At 37.2% G+C, this 27,275-nt stretch overlaps 1 protein-coding gene across 1 annotated transcript in view; it reads left to right on the top strand.

Moving 5' to 3' along the window:
• Positions 1 to 11,246: 11,246 nt before the first annotated feature.
• LOC129774688 (protein Skeletor, isoforms B/C) overlaps positions 11,247 to 27,275 on the top strand; it is a 45,174-nt gene continuing 29,145 nt past the window's right edge. Inside the window, exon 1 of the mRNA XM_055778541.1 lies at positions 11,247 to 11,808. Within this exon, the coding sequence (XP_055634516.1) occupies positions 11,760 to 11,808 (49 nt within the window). The 5' untranslated portion in view covers positions 11,247 to 11,759. The remainder of the gene's footprint in view (positions 11,809 to 27,275) is intronic.

Raw genomic sequence — 27,275 nt, 5'->3', positions numbered from 1 at the left:
CAGTTTGCCTAACTTCTTCATCAAAAACCAAAGCCAAATACTGATTGAGGTTGGTTCCAAGATTGATGGTCTTGTCAATAATTGTCTGTCAATATATGGTATAAATATATTGACAGACAATGGTATAAATATTGATCAAATATCGTGAAGGTTCAGCACTGACAAATTTCAAATGCTTGCACAAAAGTATTATGCATCAGCCGATTTTGCGCATCAAATATTGCGCTTCTGCGCGATTCAAAAACGGTTGGCCCATTTTACGTCATCGTTATTTTCGCCAATCATTTGTTGGCATCAGCATTTGAAACAGATTTGGGAATTCCAGATTGGGGACTTTTCAAGAATACACGAGATGAGTTAAGGAATAAATAATGATATGATGTGAAGCTATTCGATATTCACGATGACAAGTGAGCTTTTGTTGTGGCGTTTTATCATGAAAGTGAGCTCAGTTTCGGTTTCGATATGTTTCCTGTCTTCCAACACCCATATTGAAATCAATTGTCACCGATCGTAGATCGTATTATTGCTATGCACCTTAGTTCGAGCTAACATCTGGTGATACCATCTCGTGCTTCCTTAGATCGTGATGGGTAACTTGTCACACCTTTTAGAGATCATCGGAGAGGGAACCTCATAGTACTTGTAGCACACACCGATGGCGACGACGAAGACGACGATGGCGATGATAATGATATTTAAATTAGGTGTGTTCTTCATCGCGACCGGTTGGAAGTGCATCTACCACTCGCATGGCCCCAATTGTGACGGATGGGCTAGAAGTTCTTGAAGCGATACGAAGCGGGAAGCCATTCAATGCAAATCGGACGCAAAGCTCATCTCGTATGGTTCCTGTGATAATTTTTATCTGCTACAGTTGTGTCGGTTAATCGTTGCTGCACCGCTCGGTTGGGGGTTTACAGCTCGTTGGATGAGACGCAATTGAGTCTCACGCATTTCACTTGTAGAGTGGAGGGGTTAATTGAGATAATGTAATGTAATAATTGTGCAAACACAAGTGGTCACGCAACACTATTGCGGTGGATCATGTAGACCTGGAAACGGGCTCAGGTTCGTCGCTGATGGAGTCAATATGCCCATCAGTGCAAGATTAATTTATGTGAACTGTCTTCCGCTTCACAAGGAAGTTAGCTTTCGTCTGTGCACAGTAAAATATTTTCACTGATATTCTGATACAAATGTAACACAAATCCACTACGAATCATTGATAAAATGTGTGAATGTTTCAGCTATGTTGAGTAGTGTCGGCATAATGTTGCGTTTTAGTGTGTAACAACACTTCTAACAGCTCTCCGTTTTGATCTTCGGTTCCTTCCTTCCGAAGATAAATGCCAATTGAATTGGAATCGGAAACCGTTGTCTCAGATTGGCCTCATCCGGTACCGCTTCTCGGCGCTGCATGCTTTGTACACATCAAGTATGGTATATGTGAGACATAATCCGACCCCACATTCGCCTGAAGATTGCCTTGATCTCTGGCTCCACATGCTGTGATTGAAGGATCACTGTTAGAACAACGCTGGTTTGATGCATATGTATGCAAAGCGTACAAAACTCGTAAACCCATTCCAGCGGTGAAGGGGCCAGAATCCGTCATAACTTACGTAATTTTATACCAACGCTGGTGAATCGCATTTGTTTCTGGGTATCCTTGAGGAGTGCGATTCTTCCATTAGTCTCAAATCAAATCATCGATTGGTTGCGTCTTCCTTAGAGCCAACGCTCACGTTCGTCATATTTGCTGGTCGCTCCCACGCGAAAACGATAGGATTGGGCGATCGGTGTAAAATTCCTAGAAGAATTAAAAGCTTTGGATCGAGAGCTATCGACGCAGCTTATATTTATTAATGCACATATATTTATTTATAATCTGGCACCGTTTGACGAGAGTGCTAGATGCTAATTAGAGATGGCCGCCCGAAACTGGTTTTCTTTGAGATGCACACGGGTGGTCTTGGCGGTCGGTGTGGAGCGGATTATACAGACCAGATATTTTCGAAATCATACTTTAGTGGAGAGGGGAGAGTTTTTTTTTCTCATCGCAAATTGTGTGCCAAATTTATATACACTTGTATAATTCGCATCTCAAATGCAAAGTCACGGCATCGCGGAATTGGGTGCGAAGTTGTTTTTCATTGAGAAGATTCTCGAATAACTTTAGAGTAGCATAGACGCGTAGTGCAGTCCGGATTGCTTATACTGTGAAGGTGTGTTTCATTATTTCAAACAATTTGTATACTTTTGTTTTGAATGGAACATTTTAATCGGAAAGCGAACCACTTTTTCTGTTGTTAAGAAAAGTTTAAATGAATCTTTACTCTTTCATCAATCGTATGATGTTCCCAACAAACATTGAATTGCATAACTAGCATATTTGCCCCCTATTTTGGATGATATATGAAGCGCCTTACTGACATACTTACTGACACGCAAAAGTGGAGGTGATATACATTAGTGTGCCATTGAAAATGGTCATCTCGAATTTTAAAAAGTTATCACATAAAAAAGACGGGTGGGTAATGTCGGAGACATAACCGGAGAGACGTAGGACTACACCAAGGGGTGTCCATTATTCGAATATCATGGAGCACAGATCCAAGAATTACCAACTTTTCATGCACAAAATTGAAGAAAAAATTGAAAGGATTGAATAAAACCTTAGCACACGACAATTGTTGATTGTTTCGTATTTGCACTCAAACACTCAAACGCGGTACAAATGTTGTAGGGTTTATTGTTCAGCCGGCAACGTACACACACTTGATGGCAAGTGTAGCGTGCAAAATCCACGGCTACGGTTCCGCCACTGTTTCGGGGATTCTTTAAAAGCGAATGGCTTTTAAATATATTTTGCCGATGCCGGGCACGAACTACACGGGCGAGTAGCACCATACATACAAATCAAACGTCGAAGCTCGTGGTATGGGTGCGTTCGTCGCTCTTCGGTACGACATCGGTTCAATCACCAGTATTTCTCCGCTCCGTCTGCGCTGCCGGTCCGTACAGAGAAGTTGCTATGCCTGATGATATGAATACACCATGTATTTGTCTGCCGGTGTCGGTACGTGCCGTTTACGCTACGTGCTGGATAATATAAAACGGCCTTAAGGGTACTCACGGTTTGCACTAACTCTACCGGCTCTGCCCGAAGTGTTCTTGTAGCTTAGCACTCCCTTCCGACGGAAATAATCCTCGTCGGGAACTTTGAAGCCCGATCGTGGGGTCAGCAGTGCGTCCAGTGTCCTCTGCGATGTGCCGAGCCAAGAAGAAATGCCTGTTCCGGAATAAAAAGTTCCACATAAACCGCCGTCGAACGGCTGTTCGACGCAATAAGAATTTGGCTTTATAGCATACAAGAACTAAACTTAACCAGATGGAGTTTTCCTCCCAAGCACAAACACTTAACGAATTTCTAACAAATTTGAATACTTTCGTTAATTTTCCGTATCAAAATATACAACGATCAGCAAATTTGAAAAAAAACGTTCAACACTAAAAATAGTTCAAAAAACACACCGCGACGTGATTTTAAAAATCGCACTACTGCCTCTTCCACAGATCGGATCAAAGTGAACGAGCAAAGATATTCTGGTTCCTTGAAACAATCAAGTTTTTGCTCCAGGAGAACAATATTTGCCGAAGCAACAAAACACAATAGAGGCGAATGAACTGCAAAGTTTAAAGCCTCTTAAAAACAAAGAAAGAAGAAAGAACAAAACACAATACGCTAGTGCCCAAGCTCACTCGTGATCAGTCTGTCTCTTTCACGCTTCAAGCAAATCATTCCCCTTCTGCTTTCTTCCGTACAAGTTTTATATACCGCTCCCCTAACCAACTTAGTGGCGAAACGGCCTCACCTAGTACCATAGACCCGTCTTGCGTACAACAACACAACGATTTCATGCAAGTTATGAACATCGTTGTGTGCAATGATCGACGGAAAATAGTCTGTTCCATTTGTACTGAGTTCTTATGTTGCAGCAGAAGTTTGGCAAGTGTGTATAAGAAATTAAATCATGCACGGAAGAACATATAAATATTAACTTAATAATTTCACAAATAAATAAATAAATAAATAAATAAAAAAATCTACCAAAAGTGGGTGAATAAATAAATAAATAAATTAACTAGAAAGTAAATGTATGTACAATATTGAAAATAATTACATAACACTTAACAGAATATTTACAAGAAATGTTAAGCACTACAATACGCCTGTTACACAAGCATATCGCAATATGAATTTACCGTCTGGTATTGTGATATAATTTGTTTTTGCATTTCTCATGAATAACTGTGTTTCACTAGTCAAGTCCTTCTTTTGATACCCATATTTATGAGGCTTTGAGAAAATATGTAATCCGCCATTTTCTAGCGGCCGCCATCTTGGATTTTCAAGATCATGAAATACGCAGTTTTATAAATAAAACCGTTGAAAAGCTCCATCATTCAATCAAATCGAGCGCGATTAGCATCTCCTTCACTCGGCGCGACGCTTCCAACGCTTCTAACACACTTCGATAGGTTCTCCTGCTCCATATCCCATAGAAACTCCTGTCTCTCCCTGCAAATGCAGCGATATCTCTGATGATCAAAATCGATCTCAAGATAGCGTCTTTCCTGCTTGACGTCCGATGATAGAATGTGGCCAAGCACCACCATCGCTCACTTTATATAACCATATAGTTAACGTTGTAGCGACTGCTTATATTTATTCATAATCTCTTTTTCGTCCCCCACCTTCACCTGGTCCATACGTTTCGCCCGTACCCGTGGTTGCTTGTAATGCACAGCTGTTCGCTGCGGGGGCGCACACAAAATGTATGGGAAAGTAGGGAATTATTTCTTCCAATTTTTCATCAATTTGAACTTTAAATTAGCTGAGAACTCGTAATACGAAGAATATAAACAATTGCTGAGAATATTTCCTATCAATATGTGTATTTGGAACCAAAATCCATTCATTAATTGAGGAGGTATGAACGTTCAAAAACTGAACACTTTTTCACACTGAAATATTGAAATGGGCCCCTATATTGAAAGGTTAGACGTAGTCCTACGTCAAAATGTTCACCACCTCCAAAAAACACCCTATCCAAATTATCAGCTCAATCGGACTGAAGGGAGAGTGGCGCAAAGCGGTCAAAGTTTGAGTTTTTTGAAATCCAAAAATCACCCAAAGGAGTAAAGGAAATCGGGGTTTGAAAAATATTTTTTCAAATCACGATTTCCTTAATTCTTTCCTTGGGTGATTTTTCGATTTTCCAAAAATCCTAACTATGACCGCTTTGCGACACTCTCTCTCAAGTCCGATATCTCCCTTAAGGCTGATATTTTGCACAGGGTGTTTTTTCGAGATGGTGAACATTTTGCATGGGGTAACTTTTTGAAATTTTAGGGTCGATTTTTTCCCATACATTCATTGGCACCCTAATATACATACATAACAACTGCTTGCGAATTAGTTTGGATGAATATACGACTTACACAGGCATCTAGTACGACTATTGTCATAGTTATATACGATTTACTATAAGCAAACAAAAAAAAATATTCCTGAGGTTATAATTATTTTTATTTATTTATTTATTCATTTTCGTCAAACAAATGTGGACTACATACTTATATATTAATGTTACAATGTTTTCTTAAGTTAAATATTATTCCTACGGTACATGTTTCTTTTTAGCTGTTTTTGATTCATTGTTGTGTCAATTAATTCGCAGTGCTGATTCTATATACGCATCATGCGATTGATAGGAGCGTTGTTTGCATAATTTATTCTGCATGTTTTGGTTAGAAACATTGCGTGTTCTTAGTTGACGCCCAGGTACATAGAAATTAAATTTTTCTAGTAATTCAGCTGATTGTACCCGTTGAGAAATTAGATCATTAATTAAATTTACGGCGTTCCTTTAGTGCTTGGATGTTTATGAGCATGCAGCGTGCTTCATATGAAGGAAGTGGAAATGAGGTCCAGTTGAGTTTACGAAGTGCAAATAGAAAATAACTGTTTCTGGACTGACTCAATGCGTTCTTCATGTACGACCATATACGGGTTACAAACGATGTTACAGTATTCCAGAATGGGCCTTACGTATGTGATATACAAAAGCTTGATTGTGTATGGGTCCTGGAAGTTAAGTAAGAAGCGTTCGACAAAGCTTAACTTAAAACAAAGCTTAAAGATTTGCATATGTGACAACATTTATGTTTCTAAAAATACGAAAATACGAGGGGTATAAATATTTGAAAATTTGTTTTGATGACATTCGAACTCTGGTCGTTTGAATGATAAGCAAGAACTTATCATCACACAGCAATCTAGAATATAATTGTAGGGCAGTCAAAACTCGTGCATATTAGACGAAAAAGATGCAATCAAATGCGTCATTCCTGGTCGTCTATTGTTTTTCAGAGTATTTCAAATGTTATAAATTTTTGAAAAAAGAGATTTTTGACACAATGAAAAAAATGATTTTCGTACCATCGGTTAACTTTGAAAAATCATAACATAAGAACAAACATTAACTTCCTTCCTGAATTTTGGATATGTGATGTAAAAAATCCTCTGTTCTCGAGAAAAAATATTAAAAAGTATAGCGCCCTTGGTCCGAGGACCATGAAAACTATAAAATATGTGTTAAAAATATTGAACTTGCAATAAAAATGGATTTTGTTCTCGTAATTATTGATTGTAGTTGTTTTTTGTCGTTTTCATGGCTTTGGACTAGAGGGTATTATCTTTTTTATATTTTTCCTTGAAAGCTGAGGATTTTTTACATAACATATTTCGATATCAGAGATGTAATTTTTCCTTTTTGAGATATGATTTTTCAAAGTTAACCGGTGGTGCACCCGTGGCCGAGTGGTTAGCGTCTCACATTATCGATTTCCGTTCTGGCCGGGGGATTTTTCGTCGAAGAAATTTCCTTCGACTTGAACTGCGGTCCCGCGTATTCAAGAGCTTGCCCCTCGGAATACATTCAAAATGTGTTATTTGGCTTAAGAAATCTCAACTAAGTATTAGCAAATGACGTTAGTTAGTGAATACGTTGAGACGGCAAAAGTTCCACAGGGAACGTTCATTCAAGAAGAAGAAGAAGGTGGTCCAAAAAATAAGTTTTCCCCTTTTATCCAAAAATGACTTTTTGCAAAAATTCATAACATTTGAATTACTGAATCGATATAGATGATCGACATATTAAATTGAAGCCAATAAGCTAACCTATCACACGTGTGGGAAGACTGGATTCTAGTCGAATAGGTTTAGTCTAGTCACATAGGAATATTGAACAAAGACTTAAAACATGTTAAATTTGAAAAATCATATCTCAAAAACGAAAAAAATATATCTCTGATATCGAGATATGTTATTTAAATATCCTCAGCTTTCCAGAAAAAATATAAAAAAATATAGCGCTCTCTATCTTTAACCGAGAAAACTATGGAAAACTGACTCAATCAATAATTACAAAAACGAAAATCAATTTTTTCCCAAAAGTAATATTTTTTCAAAGAAAAATAACTCATAAGCTTCAGTTTTATATGTCGATCATCTGAATCGGTCCTCTAGTTCAGAAGTTATAAATTTTCGTGATGGAAAAAAGGTGAACAAATAGTTTTTTCGAACCATCGGTTAATTTTGGAAAATCATATCTCAAAAACGAAAAAATAGCATTTCTGATATCGAGATATGTTATGTAAAAAAACCTTCTGCTTTCAAGAAAAAATATTAAAAAAATATAGCGCCCTCTAGTCTAGTTCATGAAAACAACAAAAAACGAATACAATCAATAATTGCGAAAACTTAATTCGTTTTTTGCTAATTCAATATTTTTTGATAAAAGACATAGATATTACAAACGTGGAATTTTATTTAGATGTGAATTAATTGCTTGCAAAAGTTGCTCAACGTGAGAAATGTATTAGGATTTAGAGCACGTGCAGGATGGGTTATGTGTTCATATTAACATTGCTCATAATGATTATTCCAATCTAACAAAGATCGGTTCTGAAGCTGGAAAAATGTACAAAAATGTATTGGAACTTTATTTGGCGATGCGATAATGGTGTCGTACTCGATGGTGTCCTGCCAATAACTTGATGACATATAATTTTGAATTTAAACATATACAATTTGTTATTTTATATGTTATATGTTTTGCCTAGTACACTCGACAAAAAAAATTAGAGAAGCGGAATACGAAGTCGAAATTTTGAAGTGATTTTTTAAATACTGTGACTGCGTGAAAAATCAACACATGAAATTGGAATGTACATCGTTTTAAAGTTTCAACTTTCATGTTTTGAAATATTCTACGAAAATATTTTTATGTTGGTGTGTGTAGATGCAAAAATATCGGGAAGAAATAAACAGTCGATTTATTTCTATATTCTCAAAGTTTTTCTGGACCAACATTTTTTTGCCAGTTAACTCAATAACCAATTCAATTAGCCTTATTAACCAGCTTTTATTAGATTCCTAGAACGTCCCTGTAGGACCTTTCAATATAGAAATTATTTGGTTTAAATCAAAAAATACCACTTCGTCTTTGATGATGAATACTTTAATAAATAACGATCGCAAAACGAAAAGTAGTTTTGAGAATCCCAATGGAATATTCAACGTTCATTTATTGCTTTGACGAAAAACATTTTCATAAACATATACATTTATTTCTACCGATGGCGGTCAAATGATCGCATATCATTATAGTTTTTAGAGTTGATTATAAATAATACAAAAATTACACACACAAAAATTGTTATTATTATGCTATAATTTCAAATTACCCTAATTTGCCTGGCTTTTCGTACTTCAGAAATATTAGCCCCAACCCATGTCGTAACGGAAATACCCAGTTCTTATTGATCGAAATTGACGTCACGAGCGGCGGCTCATGTACTTACAATTATTTCTCAGTTATTTGTAATGTAATTTTTTATTAGGGTGCTCCGAAATATTTGTTTTTTTCTTTTCCAAAAGTGACTGTTTCCAAAAATTCATAACTTTTGAACTACTGGACCAATTCAGATGATCGACATATCAGCTGAAGCCTAGTCTAACCTTGCTTAGTCTTCTTTGAAAAAATATCACGCCTTCGAAATAAATGGATTTTGTTTTTGTAATTATTGATTGTATTTGTTTTTCAGAGTTGTTATACAGGGTGTTATATTTTTTAAAATATTTTTTCTTGAAAGCTGAGATTTTTCTTATATAATATATCCAAAAATCAGATAGGTGTTTTTTTTTTGGTTTTGAGTTATTATTTTTCAAAGCTAATATGTTTTTACTTTCCGTTCAATATTCATAATATAATGGATACCCTAATGGAAAAACGGGTCTAATTTTTTGGGAGAAGGAACAAAACAATCAATTTCCACGAAAATCTGAGAAACACTATATCGGTTTGGAACTTCATTGAATGGCCACATAAGCATATCTTCTTCTTGGATAGGCACTTACGTTCCCAGTGAAACTTTTGCCATCTCAACGTAGGTATTACTTGTGTCATTTTTATTAGTAGAACTTAGTTAAGATTTCTATGTCTATGCCTGAAAAACGAAGAATAAAGAGAGAGATTGAAAAAATAAGTCGAAAGAAAGGGTCGAGCAGTAAGTGAAAAAAAAACATACAGCCTTAGGCATAAAAAAAGGCAAAATTTGAACAAGTTTAATCACGTTTAATCACACGACTACCCGTTGACTGCACGATTCCGAGTTGTTTTTTGATGCCCCGATGAGAGAGTTGAGGATTTTCCAGGTGCTTGCGCAAAATCAATTCGCGACTGCTTTTCTGGTTACGCAATTTTTTCCGTTTTTCGAAAAACTGACAGCGATAAAAACAATACACTCTAAACTACTTCTGCTCAAATTTTCAAGAGAAAATATTGCCGTTCTACGCATAGTTGTCCCATGTTACTTCTTGACAATTTAGACTTTTCTTCATAAAACGATGTTTTTATGCCTAACATTCCAGAAAACACCAAAAAACCTATTGTTCGTTCCCAGCTTTTCAAAAAACAATATCAAGTTCAATTGTCCCCTTTTGTTACTCTAGGCATAACTATCCCACCATGCATTTCATTAAACAATAGTTTACTGCTTATGAAAAACCAGGTGTATTGTCAAATGAAATGCTTACAGCTTCTGCTATACAAATATGCTAGAAAACTTTGATTGCGTTTTTCTCAGTTGCTCAGTTGCTGATTTACGAGTATCAGTAGAATCAATATAGAATATTTTAAAATTATAGGTTGAAGGTTCAAATTGAATACCAGTTTCAATGCAAACATCGTATCATGAATGGCAGCATATGGAAGTAAAACATTTGTGTTTATAAAAAAATACGTTCATAACTGTACTGGAAATGCAATCGTACGCTGACTGCTTAGCTAATTTCGAATTCAGAAAGTAATTATTCTCATTTATTAAAATGTCAATGCATTCATCAATGATCATTTCCAACACCAACGTAGAAGTGACCCTCGAAATCTCGACTTTTAGTGGTTCATTTTCAACGGACAAATGTCGCTCGAAAACACGATATCATCGCACAAAACAGGCCCCGTTTCTATGTCAGTGTTATGGTTTCGTCATTTCTTCTATCGAAGCACGGTATTAGAAAAATAGAAAACCACCGCCAATCGCATATGGCATCAGCCAAAGATGCCAAAGTTCAACGATCGTTGTTTCGATAAACTAGGGGCCAACATTGTGCCATCTATGATTCGACTGTAAAACACTTTGCCGCGACGCGCGACGGTAATGTACTTGAATATGGTTTAATAAAAGCACGCCAACAAAACTACAAAACAGGTCTCGAGATTTCCAAACATAAAGCCTTTGGCGAACGAATGGCTGCGGTCGTTTGTTTACTTCCACCGAAACGTCTAAATATTCTTGTTTTTCCCTTGCTCAACAGATTGTATCGTTTGAATCGGATTTGCCGCTCGTTCGGTGCATGGAAAGGTCAAGATCATGTTCTTTCCGACGTTTGTATCGTAACGTTTCTGTCGTCCCCATCTCCAGAACAACACCGCGGATGCTCCATGGAACAACATCAACCTGAAAGTATAGTTCGCGGGAGAGAGGACTGCATGCAGTTTCTGTTTTCTTTTTTCATCTCAATTCGCTCGAGAGCACAAAGATCGGAGCTTTGAGAGCAGTAAGCCGAACCGCGAACCGCTGATCAGCTTCTGCAGCATTTCCTAATTCATAGTTTGTACATATTTTCCCGCAACCGTGCGATTGGGTTTAGTCTTCTGCGAGCTTTTGAACGGTGTGGATCACCTCTCCCTGGATCCCAAGGAGAGTTTTGGAGTGTGTGTGTGCGCCAACGGGACGGTACACGGAAGAGGAGTACGAAGTGCGAGGAGTGAATTTCAAACGGGACTTGAAGGTCTGCCGCTTGTTGTCCAGAAGGTTGGCCCTGATAGTGTTTGGTGTCGCGGAGAAATCAGTGCGTGAAAAATCGACAACTAAGGAGAGGATAGTGACAGAGCAAGTAAGGGCCGCTGGGCTGGCCACCAGCTGACACGGAAAGTGAAGTTCTGGATCGCGCGGGATCGCGTTTTTCGGTGCTACTCCAGCGTCGTGAAAGTAGAAATCGTAGGAAAGTGATAGTGGTGGCTAGGGGCTAGTTGTTGCCTCGGAAGACGTTGTACAGTGGAGAGATCAACGAACGGAACCGCGTAAGAACTGGAGTAGGACGGAATAGCTTTAAACCCGTTAAAATGCGTTCGACACGCGGGTTGTTTGCTGCAGTCGGAGTACTCGCGATGTGTAAGTTTAATGATTACAGTTTGCATCTTGTGGCGACTGGTACGTCTAGCATTACTTGTAGTCACGAGATCGGCCTCTTGGAATGGTGTCACAGAAGAAGATAATTCGCGGATATTTGGGTCAATTGCGACTGTTACTATTACGATTCATTTTTCCTGCTGACAAGTACCATCGAGCCTCATAACGATGAACTTATTTGATGATCGAAATACGTGATTGAATAGCCCGTGTGCTCCCAATGGTGGCCCCGATCCAGTCATGTTTTTATCAGCAGATTATTCCGAAATTGGCACGTTTGATCATTTTCCTCGATTCCTCGTTCCTTTCGCTCATATTTTTTTCATGAAGATCGTCAATTCCGCAACGCAAGGGTGGAAGTACTCGTGCGGTAGCTCGATGCCTAAAAATATTGTAAGTCTGCTTTCAAATCGCACAAATTAATTAACACATCTGGAATGTATAATTAATGGATTCCCTGGATTAGGCTGCGGAATTTCAGCCCTGTCAGAGCGCGCGGGCAATTAGCCCGCCAGGCACACAAAACCTATCGGAACGGTGGAACGCGCTGGAAATTTGAATGAAACATCAATTTTCAACATTAGCCATAAAGTTATTAACACTTTTTTGCTTTTCTCCTTGTTTTCAGTCAGTGGTTGGTTTTATTTACGATCCGGCCAAACACAGCTATCGTAAAACTGGGTTCAACAGAAAGGGAAAACTTGACCCATATAGATTTTTTTCGCATCGGTTCGGCTTCGCGATCAGCTTTTTCGCAAATTGACTGGATGGGTAGTGGTTAAGTACTAAATTCCAATGTACGCTCATCTATGAAAAACGTTTATTAAACGTTATTAATTCGGGATCTCGGCACTGGATGATTAACGGATTCTCTTTCTTTTTCCTATGCAGTAGTGAATCTTGTTTTCAATCTTTAATGGGTTTCCCAATCGTTCGTACCAGTGCTCCAGTATATGAAACTAGTTTGCAACAGTGTATATATCACTTCGGACAGCTTCCAGTTTGAGATATTCAATTTACTTCGAACAAACGAATATGATTGACTGACCGCTTGAAAGCGGTTTACAATGATGAACACGTTTTTCCGGTCTGATTCGAGATTACAATTCAATTTCATTTCAATCAATTGTAAATCCTGTACGTATTTATAATATATTTCGTGAGAAGATGGGCGTTCGAATGTTGTTTGAAATATCGTATTTACGGTAACCAAATAGAATTCACGGAGAGTTTCAATTTACTGCTTTAAGGGGGGACCCCGGTCAGGAAGGTCGAAAAAAATTGTTTTTGATTTGAATTTTTGGGAAGCTTATGCCTTCAGCAATGATTTCCTAAAAGGATTTTTCGATATTTGGTTTCGTCGGAAAGTGATAGCCAAAAGTATGAGGTCACCTCAAGGGATATAGTATTGCTGTACGAATTTTAAAACGCGTTTCACTCGAAACCTTGATTTTTCAGCTGGTGGCATCGATATTTCAGAATCTACTCGATCGATTTGGCTGAAATTTTTTTATCAGCATGTAAAATTAATTGGATAAAGCGTTACATATTCGTTTTTTGATATCTTATTCCTTCGATTTTTTATGAGCTTCTAAACAGATATTTTTCATGAAAAATTACTAATTTTTAACAGAAATGGTCGCCATTTTGGCAATTTTTCGAATTTTTGAAATCCCCTATGTAACGCTTCAGGTATTGTCCTCAAGTTTCAAAATATTCATTGGAATTCATTCTGCGACCCCCTTTTTTCAAAAAAAAAAAAAATTGAATTTGCAATATCAAAAATATAAATTTTTTATTTTGTTTTTATTTTTCCATATAAAATATGGGAGTGCAAGATGGTAAACTATTTTTGACGAACTTTGTGGAACATCGAATTTTATAAATTTTTGAAAAAAAATTTGTATGTTTACAATCATTTTTAGCCACATTATGAATCCTGATGTACTTTTTAAAATAAAAAAGCTCTTTATCAATCTTCTTCTAAATGGAGCCATTCTCGAGATATTTGAAAAAACATTTCTAATTTATTGTTTTTTTTATAGTAAATAGGCTCTTTTAATATGTTTGTCAGGTTATACGAGGGTCACTATTTATATTTCGGGAATAGGAACAAAAACAAATAGTTAAGCTGCGAATATATTTTTATTGTTTTTCAAAGTACTCGCCACGATGATCGATACACTTTTAAATGCGCTTAAACCAATTTTCAAAGCATTTATTCCAATCGACACGAGCCTTTTTTTGAGTGATTGTCAAATTATGTGGGATCCAACGTGAACATAATTTTCGCACAACTAAGTGTTCATGTAAAATCGCATATATGCTGGTGGAACTAATGCTTAGGGATGCCTCAATCTCACAATAGGTTACATGACGATCTTGCTTAATCATTTCGTGCACAGCATCGATGTTTTCTGGCACTACAGTCGATTTTGGACGACCTTCACGAAACTCGTCGGACAGCGAACTACGACCACGATTGAATTCACTATACCAGCGATACACAGTGGTTTTTGATGGAGCTTCATCGCCAAAAGTCAAATTAAGTTGATTGACGCACTCTTGTTGATTATCACAACACGAAAGTCGTAAAAAATCATCGCACGAAAGTGTTCACGATTCAGTTCCATTTTTTTTCCGAGACCAAACTTTCAACTAAATATAAAATAAACAAATAGCGTCCGTATGACAAAATGTTCTGAGTACGTATATCGTCAAAAATGTCAAACTTTACGATGGAACCGTCAGATGGACTCACATGACATCAATGTTGCCAATTCCCGAAATATAAATAGTGACCCTCGTATTATGTTATATTATGTTATTTTATGAATTTGCTTGTAATTTTCAACAACCTTTCCAAATACTTCATTCAAGTAAAAATATATGTGTTTAGAAGTTATGTTGAAAAACATTTGAAGACATGTGGCTTAATACAAAACGTAGCGTATTTGACAAAGTTAAAGATCTTATTAAAATGTGAACTTTTGTGGAAGGCATTAATATTCTATCTTTTATAGTTTCTGGTATACATAGCATTTTTGTATGGAGACTCCTGATAAAATAATGTTTTACTCATAACATGTGTGTGTTTACACACATTCCCCCGTTTGACATGTTCTTTACATGTTTTTAAATAGAAAAAGAACATGTAAATCGCTATAGTTTATACATAAAAATGTCAAAAGTTAAACTTAAATAGTAATTTTCTCAGAAAACATGAAAAGGTGGTTGTTGGAAAAACTCTTTCCCTGTAAAAGTGCCCATCTTTCAGTTTACAGAATAAAAAAAAACATTTTTTGGGAATCATGAGTTTTTATTTTCAAAATATTTTTTTTCAATGAAGTTTTATTTTGAAAAATGTTTTATAATTCTTAATGGGAACATAAACAATTTTCTTCATTTCTTTCTCTAACCCACTTGTTTTGGGTTGGGTTCGGTTTGATTCGAATCGGTTTTCGGCACGTCGGCAAGCCCGGGCGGTACGTCCACAATTAGTCGGCTTTACCGGGCGGCCAAGGCCGATTGGCGTAATGTGGACGCGTCTTAAGATCCATTACGATCCGCTGTTAGGAACACGACCATTTTGGCGTAAGTTTACGTATCTGAATTATATGCAGGTTATTTTACGGATTATTTTACAAAAGTATAAACATGAGATATGCTACATTATACAGCAATGAGGTACATATCGAGGTGGAGCAGTAGGCGAAGGATATCTGTACTGGAAAGCAAAATATCGTGTCGTAATTATTTGCTTTCAATATGGAATGTATATGGAAGAAACAAAACAATGTTGAAAGTATTCACGGTTGCAAGATAATTTCAGCCAAAATTCTCATGAAATCATTCAATTATTTGTTTTTCAACATATGACAATTGTATCGTGACTTATTTCGATTATTTTTGTGGTAAAAAGGTCCAGAGAGCAGTCGTATACTTAGTTCTCGAAAGCAGTAACATTTTAGGTGAAATTTTGATTAATTGGCGATTATTCTCTCACATCATACACATCGACACTGAGAGCCTTCGAAACATCAACTTCATAACGTTAAAATAATGAAACTTCGTTTGTTTCTATGAACGTGGGGGAGAGAAAATTACACGTGGAAATATCACTTTTATCCGTCTTTTTCAATGTGATTTCACAAACATTCACTGCAAGCTATTATATTAGCTTCATATTCAGCGGGAACTCTAAAAAAAATTACGTTTTTAATTGATAAATCACTTCCAAAAAATAGCATTTTCACGTGGATGCGATGGGCAATCAAAGATAAACACAACGACTGACGTCACTATTTAAGAAATAGTTATGGCAACGCATGCCATGTCGCTCGAAACTCTACCATCTTCATTGCCTTTTTCCAGTACATTGATTACACAGTATATCATCAGACGAGGAATATGTACAGCATATTCTGGGCATAAATACTAAGAGACTAAATACTAAGAGAGTTTGGTCGGGTCGGCCTTCTGGTGCTCCCGTGGCCGAGTGATTAGCGTCAAAATATGCCGAGAGTTCGGGTTCGATTTCCGTTCTGGGCGGGGTAATTTTTCGTTAAATAAATTTACTCCAACTTGCACTGTGATCACGCGTATTCTAGAACTTGCCACTCAGATTGCATTCAACGCGTATTATTCGGCATAGAAATCCCAATCAATAACTAATAGAAATGACGCAAGTAATACTACGTTGAGACGGCAATGTTCCTCTAGGAACGTTAGTGCCATTTAAGAAGAAGAAGAACTGTTTAGGGTGTTCAATAGGTTCGAATACAACTTTTCATCGTTGTGTAGGTGCGCACCCATGAGCAGGAATTATAGGTGTAGCAGATGGTAGAGTTTGCGAGCATAGTGTGCGTGATACCATGCGTTGACATAGCTACTCCTCGAATCGTGACGTAAATATTTGTGTTCACATTCAACTGCCTTCCACATCCATGTAAAAACGCTATTTTCAGTGAGGTTCTTATGAATTAAAAAGAGAATTTTTTTGAAGTTCCCGCTAAATATGAGTACAATGAAACATTGTGCAGTGGATATTTGTAGAATCATGACGAACAAGAGGAATAAAAGTGATGTTTTTGTGTGTCGTTTTTACTCTCTCTCTCCTTCATAGAAACAAACAAATTTTCATTATTTTTGCGATAACTCGACTTTTCAAGGCTCACAGCGTTGTTGTTAACATAGTGTACCCGTGGCCGAGTGGTTAGTGTCTCACATTATCATGCCGGGTGTTCGGGTTCGATTCCCGTTCTGGCCGGGGATTTTTCGTCAAAGAAATTTCCTTCGACTTGCACTGTGGTCACGCGTATTCTAGAGCTTGCCCCTCGGAATACATTCAAGGTGTGTTTTTATTGGCTTAAGAAATCTCCACTAAGTATTAATGACGCTAATTAATGCATACGTTGAGACGGCAAAAGTTCCACAGGGAACGTTAAGGCCATTCAAGAAGTGTTGGTGTATGTGATTTGAGAAAAAAACGTACGATTGAGCAACATCTCATTGAAAATGCTGCTAGTCTTAAAGGACTAAGAATACGACTATTCTCTGGATCTGGTATTCTGTGTTTTGGGATTGGTGTAAGCTTTAGCCGCATATATTGGCTATCCGACGCGCAAGATGTCGACTTGCTGTCATTTGTTGTTTTTCGTTCACCACGCACGATGTAGAAATACCGCGACGTCGTAGTAAAGTTGTTTGCGAGAGATGAGCGACCCGGTGACATGTTCCGGCGGTTGAAATCCCACGGGATGAAGGAGAATTTCATCTATACAACCATCTGCGGTACCGGGAGAAGAGCTTGGCCAAGGACCTTGCGAGATCCGGACGGACGCGTTTGGCGAGGACGCCAGCAGCCATAAAGGTGGTGAGGAAGCGGGTTCGTCGAAAAATGAACCGCTCGATCCGGAAGAGCGCAGTTGACCTGGATGTGTCGATCGGGACTGCCCACACCATCATTACGAAGGACCTGGGACACCAGCCGTACAAGAAACACAAGGTTCACGGGGTAACGAAGGCTACGGCGAAGAAGAGCCAAATTGATACTTTCGTGGCACACAGGTCAGGAGTTCGTGTTTTTTTTATAAGAAACTCTTTGTCGCACAATGCACAATGTCCAAAATTATCAGCTATGGGCGCCGACGTTGGCCAACACTCCCCCGTCCTATATAATCATCCCGCGGTCCCAGAGCGCTGCGTAGGTGATGGTATGGGGGGGGCGTATCTAGGCATGGGAAGCTCCAACCTATCGAGAAAAACGTTAAAATCAACGTCAATTTTAGAAGCGCATTTCCAAGATCTTGGACGAGATACCGATAGACCAGGTGCGTGCCGCGTGCGATTCTTTTGAGAAAGGTCTCAAGCTCGTCATACAGTACAAAGGGGTGTGGCAGGGGGGAATGTGTGTCTTCACACTTGAAAGTTCATTGGCCCTTGCTCAGTGATTAGTGGTATTATTTAGTTAGGAATTTCACCATGGAAATGTTCATGTAGAAGAATCACTCTTGGGTTCTTTTCGTTTGGGATGGGAGAAAGATTCCTGATACGAGTCAAGGCATCCTTTATCAAATGGAGAGTAACTGTTCAGCTTTCATGAAATGCCTTTCTCAATTTGTAACAACGCTCCAACCATGTCGAGTTCAAATGGAGGACTGCAGATTTTGTCTAAAAACCAAATTTCAAGGGTTTGTAGACCATTCTTCGAACTTAGGAGGACAACACACTTTTGATAAGAACTGATAAAGCTGTTTACTCGTTTCGCAGGTTCAACTTATAGCATACGTTCGTGAGCCACACAAGTGTGATGGTAAAATGATTGTCACAAACTCAATGGAGTGCTCATTTTAAGGGAGTATTCTAGTCTAGAAATTTGAAAAAAAAATCCTTCCTATTTTTTGTAGTTTAGGCATACAAGAATATGGCCTAGAAAGGAATATCCTATCCGAGTTAGAATATCCTATTATTTACCGAGTTAGAGCCATTTTAGAAATGCGCTGTTTAACCTGATACGGCCATAACAATGAACTTAAAAAGCGTTTTCCTTGAAACTAGTTTTTTCAAACTGGCGTACACGATATCTCAAGTTATATTGAACCGATTCATGTCAAAATTATATGGGTACAATCTGCAGGCATCTCTTTATCGCATGAACCTTTAAAAAATAATATTTTTAAAATTTTACTATTTTTTAAAAATCGGGAAACGTAAGAAAAAACGTTTTAAACCGCATTTTGTTTTTCAAACGACCACCATTTTGTCAAAAAAGATGTTTTTGACTTGTCCGAGGTTCATGCGATAGCGGTATCTTTACTGATTCAGAGTCTGTTCGATTTTTTTGTTTCGGATAACCAGATGGACTGGAATCGTGTACGCCATGACGCAAATTTTTTTTCGATCCCTCTCACTTCATCAGCTCTTAACTATTCTTGTTATGAATGTTTTTTAACCGTCCAATTTTTATTTTATTGTTAAAAGACAGATGAACAAATAATGATATAATAGATAGTAAAGATATTCTTTGTTTTATTTTTACGGAGCTCGATAAAACGTCCGAAATTCGTGTCTCTACACTAGAATACTCCCTTAATGTTGTGTAATCAATTTATGCGAACTGCGTTGGGCTGATCACAGCCATTGAAGTTTTGTGAGATCCTTTTGTCGAGAACTCGAGTAATAGATGAAGTAAATGCATGGCCCTTTCTTCCAATAGTTTTGGTTTTGGTCACATTCCTGTGTTATCTGTACTTTTGTACTGCGTGAAGTAGATCAGGCGCAGAACTATTTACAAATCAAAGATTTTTTTTTCTGAGTAACGTTGCGACCAGACTCAATGCACTGGTAATTTTTCTTGTTCCAGAAAGGCATTGGGGGTAGCAAGAGCGATAAAAATCGTCAAAAGGAATAGCCGACATTTTTAAATCAATTCAAGCAAGACACATGTTAGCAGTATCTAACAACTAACTGAAAACATTGATTTTCAAACTGATAAATTTCTACGACGAAGTTTCGGACATGAGCATTTGAGGGCCACAGGAATTTTTCTGGACGATGCCAATCATTAGACTGCATTGGAAGTGTTACAGGTCATCGTGAAATGGGACTTCTAAGAAACACTGTGAATTTAAATCTGTTACTAACGATTCGCATTACTGTGACACCTAGTGAAAGAATACACGAGCTAAATCGGGTCAATAAGTGAGTGCCACATACGACACAGCACACGAAAGGATGAACCTATTTCACAATTAATTTGGTTAGCAACTCATCGCCTGTTTTATACCAATGAATTGGACGCCAAGATCGTACGATTTGACGCCATTGCACAATGGTTCAGGAGATGCATTTAAGTGGAAATTAGCATGTAGAGCTCGACGGTTATTCTCTAGACAAAAACTGTCTTAGACAAAGTTGTTACTTATGATAGAGCGCTCGTTTTTATGTTATCAAAAATAAGGTGACCATTGTCGATGAAATAGAAAAATATAACTTTCTTATCTTTATAGATAGAGGTAAACATAGTTCGACAATGTTGTAGTCCCAGTTATTTGAGACATCTTTGTACAACAAAGTTTTTTTTCTATCTCTTGCAATAACCAATATAGCGCCTTTTTCTAAGTTGCGTTCGGGTTACCATTTAAAAAAACGGGTTTTATACTTTAACTTTTATATTTCAAATTCTGCATACAAACTGTCCTCGGAATATTTTTAGAATATACCAATACAAACATTTTGCGATACAGAAATTGTCTATATCTCAACTTCACTCAAAGTTATTGATATTTATTACCAAAAAAATACTCTCTCTTCAATTGCTTGTCATTCCTTCTGGGGCAAACATAAACAAAGTTTATTTGCGGCATTTGAAAGAACATTGTTCATTCTACATGATGTGTGATTTAGAAAACAATTTTTTTCTTTCGTGTTTGAGTAAATTAAAATTAAAACCATGCATTTTTGGATTAAAAACCATCATAACTTTGAGTAGAATTAAGATATTAAAAAGTTCTGCATCGCAAAATGTTGGTATTGATAAGCTCTAAAAGTCGTATGGAGACACATTTGATGCAGAATTTAAAATATAAAAGTTAGAGTAAAAAACCGCTTTTTCATGGTCACCCTAATGCAACTTAGGAAAAAGCGCTAAATAGATTATATTAAAAGATAGAAAAAAGCTTTGTTCTACAAAATTATTTAAAATAATTGGGGCTACAACATTGTCGAATTATGTTAATCTCTAGCTATAAAAATAAGAAAGTTATAAATTTTATTTCATCGACAGCTTTGGTCAACCTATTTTTTATAACATAAAAATTAGCGCTCTATCATATGTAACAACTTTGTCGAAGACTGGTTTTGTCTTAAGAATAAATATCTGCCACAAAGTTGTTTTTTAACTAAATTGCATTAGGGTAACCATGAACAAAATGGTTTTAGAGCTTATCAATACCAATATTTTGCGATGCAGAATTTGTCAATATCTTAATCCTGCTCAATGTTATTGATGGGGTTTCACCCAAAACCGCATGATTCCAATTTTAATTTACTCAAACACGAAAAAAACATATCTTTCTAAATCACACATCATGTAGAGTGTTAGTGGAGGCGATCTGGCGTAGTGGTAACATCCATACCTCTCACGCCAAGGTCATGAGTTCAATACTCACTCCCGACATTCTTCCAAAAATGGGAGTAAAAAGTGACGAACCAGCCAAAAGCGTTGAAAGTCACTATAATAGAGATAAAAAAAATCATGTAGAGTGAACTATGTTCTTTCAAATGCCGCCAATAAACTTTGTTTATGTTTGCCCCAGAAGGAATGACAAGCAATTGAAGAGAGAGTTTTTTTTTCGGGAATAAATATCAATAACTTTGAGTGAACTTGAGATATAGACAATTTCTGCATAATATCAATAACTTTGAGTGAAGTTAAGATATAGACAAGTCCTGTATCGCAAAATGTTTGTATTTGTATGTTCTAAAAATCTTTCGAGGACAGTTTGTATGTAGAATTTGAAATATAAATGTTAGAATATAAAATCCGTTTTTTTAGTAGTGACTCGAACGTAACTTAGAAAAAAAAGGCACTATATTGGTTATTTCAAGAGATAAAAAAAAAACTTCGTCTCTAATAACTGGGACTACAACATTGTCGAACTATGTTCTTATCTATAAAGATAAGAAAGTTATATTTTTTTATTTCATCGACAATTTTGGTCACCTTATTTTTGATAACATGGAAATAGGCGCTCTATCATATGTAATAACTTTTTCGAAGACAGATTTTGTCTAGAGAATAGCCGTCAAGCTCTACATGCTAATTTCCACTTAAGGGGATATTCTAGTGTAGAGACACGAATTTCGGACGTTTTTTCGAGCTTCGTAAAAATATAACAAAGAACACGTTTACTATATATTATATCACTATTTGTTTATCTATCTTTTAACAATAAACCAAAAATTTGATGGAGAAAAAATATTCGTAACGAGAATAGTTAAGAGCTGATGAAGTGTGGGGGAAACAAAAAAAGGTGGGCCATGGTGTACACGATTCCAGCTCTTCTGGTTATCTGAAACAAAAAAATCGAACAGATTCTGAATCAGTTAAAAATGCCGCTATCGCATGAACCTCGGACAAGTCAAAAACATGTTTTTTGACAAAATGGCGGCCATTTGAAAAACAAAATGCGGTTTAAAACGTTTGTTTACGTCCTGATTTTTTAAAAATAGTAAAATTTAAAATATATAATTTTTTAGATGTTCATACGATAGAGAGATGCCTTCAGATTGTATCCATATAAATTTGATATGAATCGGATCAGTAGAACTTGAGATATCGTGTACGCCAGTTTTAAAAAACTAGTTTCGAGAAAAACGCGTTTGAAGTTCATTGTTATGACCGTACCACGTTAGATACCGCATCACTAATATGGCTCTAACTCGGAAAATAAAAGGTTTTTTGATATGTCCTTTCTAGAGTATCTTTTTTAATACCTAAACTAAAGTGATATGAAGGAATTTATTTTTTATTTTTTCCAAATTTCTAGACTAGAATACTGCCTTAAATGCATCTCCTGGACCATTGTCCATTGGACTGCGTTTGTGAGGGTATGCCAAATTTCTTGTGCAACCCGATAAATCAGCATGTCTTCAAGCACTTGAAGACAACATCGCACGTGTTATTGTTAAGATACCAGTCGATATGCTCAAAACTACGAGGTATGGCTATTAAATAACGATACTGGTTATGAGAGAGGGTTATATTTAAAAAAATACAGTACAACGATATGCTCCCCTTGGCTCCTCACACACCTTTCCATACGTTTTTTCCATTGTTCGAAGCAGTACTGAAACCAGGGTTGTCAACTATAATTTGCAAAAATCAGGGAAAATGAAAATAAAAATCAGGATAAATCAGGATAGCTCATTTTGGGGTGTCCGGAAAGTTTGTGCTGATTTTTAGGAGAACAAATGCATCATTTTCATAGGCAGACATACATTTTTGCTTCATACAGTCCTAAAATTATATCCAAATATATCATGTTGGCTTTCTCGTCGAAAAATGTTCAAGGTATTTTTTATGCTGTCCATAGAAGCGAAGTTCTTGCCCTTGAATGAATTTTGTAGAGACCTGAACCTTACTTGAGCAAACTTCTACTTCTACTTTTTTAGGCATTTCCACAACTATGCATTATTAGTATTGTGGTTCGTGATACTATGACTACGACAATGAATGTGATACATTTTTTACGGTTTTTGAATAATTTATAATTATATACTTTACAAAAAAAACTGTTAAATATCTATAACTCTTTAATCTTGACATAATATTCTGGAGAGAGCGAGAGAGAGAGAGAGAAAAAAAGATCTCGCAATATTATTCTCAATGTTCATCCATTCAATTGGCGTTGACGGTTTCATTTTCTGTCATTGTGAAGCGAATAACATAATGGATTTTCAGGTGGAATAAACGCATTACGTGTTTTAAGCATTCAAATAAATATTAATACGTAATAATAAATAATAAACGAAAGAAAGAGCAATCACTATACAAGGAAGAACCGGAGAGCTTTTTATGTAGGCTATTCTGACAGTTCTGAACCAGGATTCTTTTTTATTGTGATATAAAATAGAAAAAATCAGGATCACTTTTGAAAAATCAGGCAAAATCGAAGTGTATTTCAGGATGTCAGGATACGAGCCAAAAAGTGTGGAAAATCCTGAAAAATCAGGAAGGTTGACATCTCTGCCTGAAACTATTCTTTTGTGAAGGCTTTTGTGAAGGCGAGTACGGGGCATGTTCGAGCACTGGAATGCCCTTATCGGCTAAAAATTGCATCACTAACAGCGCGTTATGGGCAGGTGCGTTGTTGTTCGTGTTTTTTTGTCACACATGATTTCCGACGCGCACTACAAACCACGTTCCATTCAAACCACTGCTGCTCGCAAACTACTGTAGTGACAAAAACGCGTTTTCATACGTTTATAGCAGACACTTCAAGCTACCAAACGCACTATTCGTTTTTCCCACCATCCCTCTAGGGCGCCCTCCAGGCGCGCAGTCTCATTATTTAATACCCATACCTCGTAGACTTCACGTTGGATAACCAAAACGTAGTTGTGACTAACATTCACATGAAACAAACTTAAGGAAAAGGTAAGGATTGTTTTTAATCCCCAATAATGAATGTTATACTTATTACTATTTTTTCTGTGTTTGAATTAAGAGTTTGATAGTAGATGGTTCCTGCTAATCCTACCAAAACCTTCCTAAATTTCAACAAAGCCAAGTCCAGAAAGGATTTATGAACGTTCATGTGCCCGTCTAAACTTGAATGATCTCCGAATAACTACATTCTGTCTTTCGAGCCACTGTAAGCTGAATTAACATGATTGTTTTACGTTAAATCAGGTGTATGATTAGCATACACGAAGCTCGCGGAATAGACAAACATGGCTGCTGTGGGTTCACACTATTTAGTTCGCCCCATTAAGCCTCTAATTGGAAGTGTAATCAACAATTAGCATCGAAACGATGGCTCCAACATTAAGCGGGTTACCGAGTTGCTGGTGGCGCGAATCCTTGGAGTCAATGAGCGGTGGTAATTTTCGTGTGTTTAACAGCATCTGAATCTCATCTCAACCAGCCGTGCAGTAAAAACAAACGCTGGCCGCAAGCGCCGTCAAAAGGCGAACCTTACCTGACGATGGAGATGCAACTTCGCGAGTTGTTGGGTCGCGCGATGCAGCCAAAAACCAGTCTGACCAGATGAATAATCCTTTCGATCATGCGCTTTTGCGAACAGGGCTCACCGAAGAACGTGTTTTGTAATGGACGGTCTCCGCTGTGCGGGAAAAGTGATTTATCGAAAGGTTAAATGCTATTCGCGCAAGCGATGTTTGATTGGTGGACTTGGTGTGTCGTGTGGATAATTGTAAAACTGCGAGTGAAAGGGTAAGCTTTACACCGATGACTGACAGTAATTCATTCCTGAAGTTATTCAACACTCTCCGAGAATGGCGAATTTGCAATGAAACTAACTAAATTTTAATTTTCACGCTTGTCCAGAGTGTCAAATCAGTTATAATTATGACATCCAACAATCGGTGTGTCACTTCGTATCGTTTCAAAAGGTGGCTTCGTATTATTTTTGCCATAGAGTTCCACAAAAGTCAAGGTCTGTCAGACCACCAACTCCAAACAAGACCCATGGACACAAGTCGAGAGAAAAAATGAACCAGCGCGCCATATTGTCTGCTGAAATCTACCATCTTATTTGCAATCTGGAACCGGTTGAATTCCAGTTTTTTTTTTCAGAATAATAAATTTACCATGTCATCGTCGGTAAACGAGCGTCCACTCGCTCTCGGCGGTGGCCGAATTTCGTGCTTTTGGTGCGAGATAAAAATCCTCGATTATGTAATTATCCTCCGCTGTCGGTTGATGTGGGACCCAAATCGTTGTGCATTGTACGGCGCCGCTGTTGGCTTGGTTCTTGGTGGTGATTCGTAACAATACGAACCCTCGCTGCGAAGGTTGGTCCAATGTAGAGGAGATTGTAGCAATTGCACTCGGTTGCGGTTGATAATTAATTGCTACAATGCAACGAGGGTGGAGGTATACAATCTCGGTTTGACGTCTCAAGCTGACCCCATTGTGTTTGGGAGGATGGATCAAATGCAGCGGAACGGCATCATTGTATCGGAGTACGATGATTGGCATGGATGAAAGAATATTATTATGCAAGACCGCTGCAAAACTCACAGTGGGTTAGCTCTAGTAGTTTCGATTAGCGTGTGCCAAATTTATGGTATACAAGTTAGCAATCCACGATTAAGTGGGTTTTGTGAGCTTGAATTTAAACTAAGTCGCCAGCAAAAATAGTAGTTTATGATTACCTAGGCTCTGCGAGTACAAAAGAAAATTCATTTCTAATTCAATTTAGAGCTGAATGAACTGCAAACTTTAAAGATTCTTTAATACAAACAAGGCAGGAAGGAATTCAATCCTAGACTCTCTTTAGTCTGCTTGCAGCTAAAATCCACAAACAGAGGTTTTTCCCGACACGCTTCGGAGGGTCGATTGTATGCTGTGAATAGAATATCTCACGCCACAGTCTAATTTTAATTTTTCTTTCAATTTTTGTTCTCAAATCTCCGGTAGGACTCGACGAAAAGATGTTATGTGTTGGTTTTCATCACGTCAGGTGGAGAGTGTATATGATTGAATAATAGGTACGAATTGCTTTTATGACCAGTTTCCACCAGTTGAGGTTATGCACCAGAAACTCAAATTTCAAAGTGTGAAAAATTATTGATTGGATCATTGAAAGGGGGAATTATTCATGAAAGAACTAATATAAACATTTATATTTAATACATTGATTTCGTGACGTGAGAACACTTGTGGGTCCTTGCACAAATGCTTGCCGATATTCGCAAGGTTCTTGTAAGTTTTCTGGAAAACTGAATATACTGGAATTTACGTTCATCTATTGTTGACAAGTCATAGAACAAAGTTAATTTGTGTATTTTGAAACGAAGCTTAAACTACAACATGAATATTCAACAGTCGGAAACCGCAAAAAGTCATGTGTGGTCACGTCACAAAAGTATTTGACTGACAACAAGCGAATCTATATATATATATATATATATATATATATATATATATATATATATATATATATTTATATATATATATATATATATATATATATATATATATAAAAATGGATTTCTGTCTGTCTGATTCTTATGGACTCGGAAACTACTGAACCGATCAACATGAAAATTTGTATGTAATGGTTTTTGGGGCTACCTTACAAATTCAACACAAATTTGAACATTACTCGGGAATTAATCAAGCAAATGAAACGAAATTTGGTATATGGAGGTTTAAGGGTGCAATAAATGATTCTTTGGTGGTTAGACACTCCACCCCC

The sequence above is a fragment of the Toxorhynchites rutilus genome, chromosome 1 (genome assembly GCF_029784135.1).
Source record: "Toxorhynchites rutilus septentrionalis strain SRP chromosome 1, ASM2978413v1, whole genome shotgun sequence".
NCBI classification, from domain to species: domain Eukaryota; kingdom Metazoa; phylum Arthropoda; class Insecta; order Diptera; family Culicidae; genus Toxorhynchites; species Toxorhynchites rutilus.
The sequence above is the reverse complement of the archived record's forward strand: the minus strand, read 5'-3'. Positions and strand labels throughout refer to the sequence as shown.